This window comes from Lottia gigantea (assembly GCF_000327385.1).
Source record: "Lottia gigantea unplaced genomic scaffold LOTGIsca_2071, whole genome shotgun sequence".
In the NCBI taxonomy this organism is placed as follows: Eukaryota; Metazoa; Mollusca; class Gastropoda; family Lottiidae; genus Lottia; species Lottia gigantea.
The window spans coordinates 1-1,312 of record NW_008708444.1 but is presented as its reverse complement, the minus strand read 5'-3'; the positions used below and the strand labels follow the sequence as shown (position 1 = coordinate 1,312).

Sequence of the window (1,312 nt, the reverse complement as noted above, 5' to 3'; positions counted from 1 at the left end):
ACTTAGCCAAGATAAATCTACATTTTAAGAATACAGTCATCTGATTGGACAATAAAACTTAATTTCAAATCAATTTTAGTGATTGACCAATGGAAAAAAAACCACTGATCTAAGCAACTAGATCTGTGGCCTCATCCTCAAAAGCTTAACCATGATAAATCTAGATTTTAAGAATACAGTAATCAATTTTAAAGATTGACCAATCAGAGGACTGGAACACTAAAATCATCGTTAGTTATGTTTTTTAGAATAAGGTCCAAGCATATAAATCAGATTGAACCTATCAAATGTGTAGATGCAGGGATTATAAATAACAGAATACTCACCAATAAACATATCTATCATTTACTTCTATAGCCAATGGATGCTGGAATTGTACAACAATAGAAAGATAATAATACTGTATGGTTTATATTTCAAATTAATCTAATTTACAAATTCCTTCATCATTATTTCAGTCTAATGATTAATCCTTGAAAGATTATAAACTTTTCTCTTTTGGAGATTAATTTCTTAAAAAAAAGGTCAAAAGACAAAGAACATGTCTTTATTTCAACATTAATGAAAGCTGACCAACAGTTATTAGATCAGCATCTCTCTTATAGGAACATTATATGCTCAAAAAAAATTACTGCTGTTACTGGCTTTGCTGTACAGTTAAATGTGTCACATTTAGAATGATCATAAACAGTTTTTTTACATATGAATATATTTAAGAATCTTTCTCTTATTTCAGATAATATACTTACCTTTTTGTCTTGAAAATGTCTAAGAGCATGCCCATTATTAAAACGACCACATGCCACGTTACGACAACTGAGACAGGCCTGAAAATAAACCACCATTAAACACACAATCCAACATAATCTAAAACTAAATAGAGAATTCCAAACTAAATAGAGAATTCCAAACTAAATAGAGAATTCCAAACTAAATAGAGAATTCCAAACTAAATAGAGAATTCAACCTTCACAATAACCTAAAGATAAAAACATATCAATGCAATAGTAGAATTAAATCAAACCAGAAGTCCTAACCATCATTGAACCTGATGCTAGACTGAGAAAATAAATAAAACCATACAAATTAGAATTTTTAAATTTAAAATAATCAAGATAATCAAGAGATTGTAAAGAGGTTTTCTAAACTTCTAATTGAAAATTGGAATGGTGTAAATTGATGATATCAGTGTCATCTATACACATATTTTTTTTTTTAGAAAAGATTTTAACAATCCCTTTAATTAGTTTTAACTGTAAATTAAAATGTAAATAGCAAAAGAAATGAAAAACAACACAATGCTTGGAATATT

General features: G+C 27.8%; 1 protein-coding gene across 1 annotated transcript in view; it reads right to left on the bottom strand.

The window, feature by feature from the left end:
- LOTGIDRAFT_176534 (hypothetical protein) overlaps positions 1 to 827 on the bottom strand; it is a gene marked incomplete at both ends in the record, with an annotated part of 7,855 nt that extends 7,028 nt beyond the window's left edge. The window contains one exon of the mRNA XM_009053999.1: positions 750 to 827. Within this exon, the coding sequence (XP_009052247.1) occupies positions 750 to 827 (78 nt within the window). The remainder of the gene's footprint in view (positions 1 to 749) is intronic.
- Between the last annotated feature and the right edge of the window lie 485 nt (positions 828 to 1,312).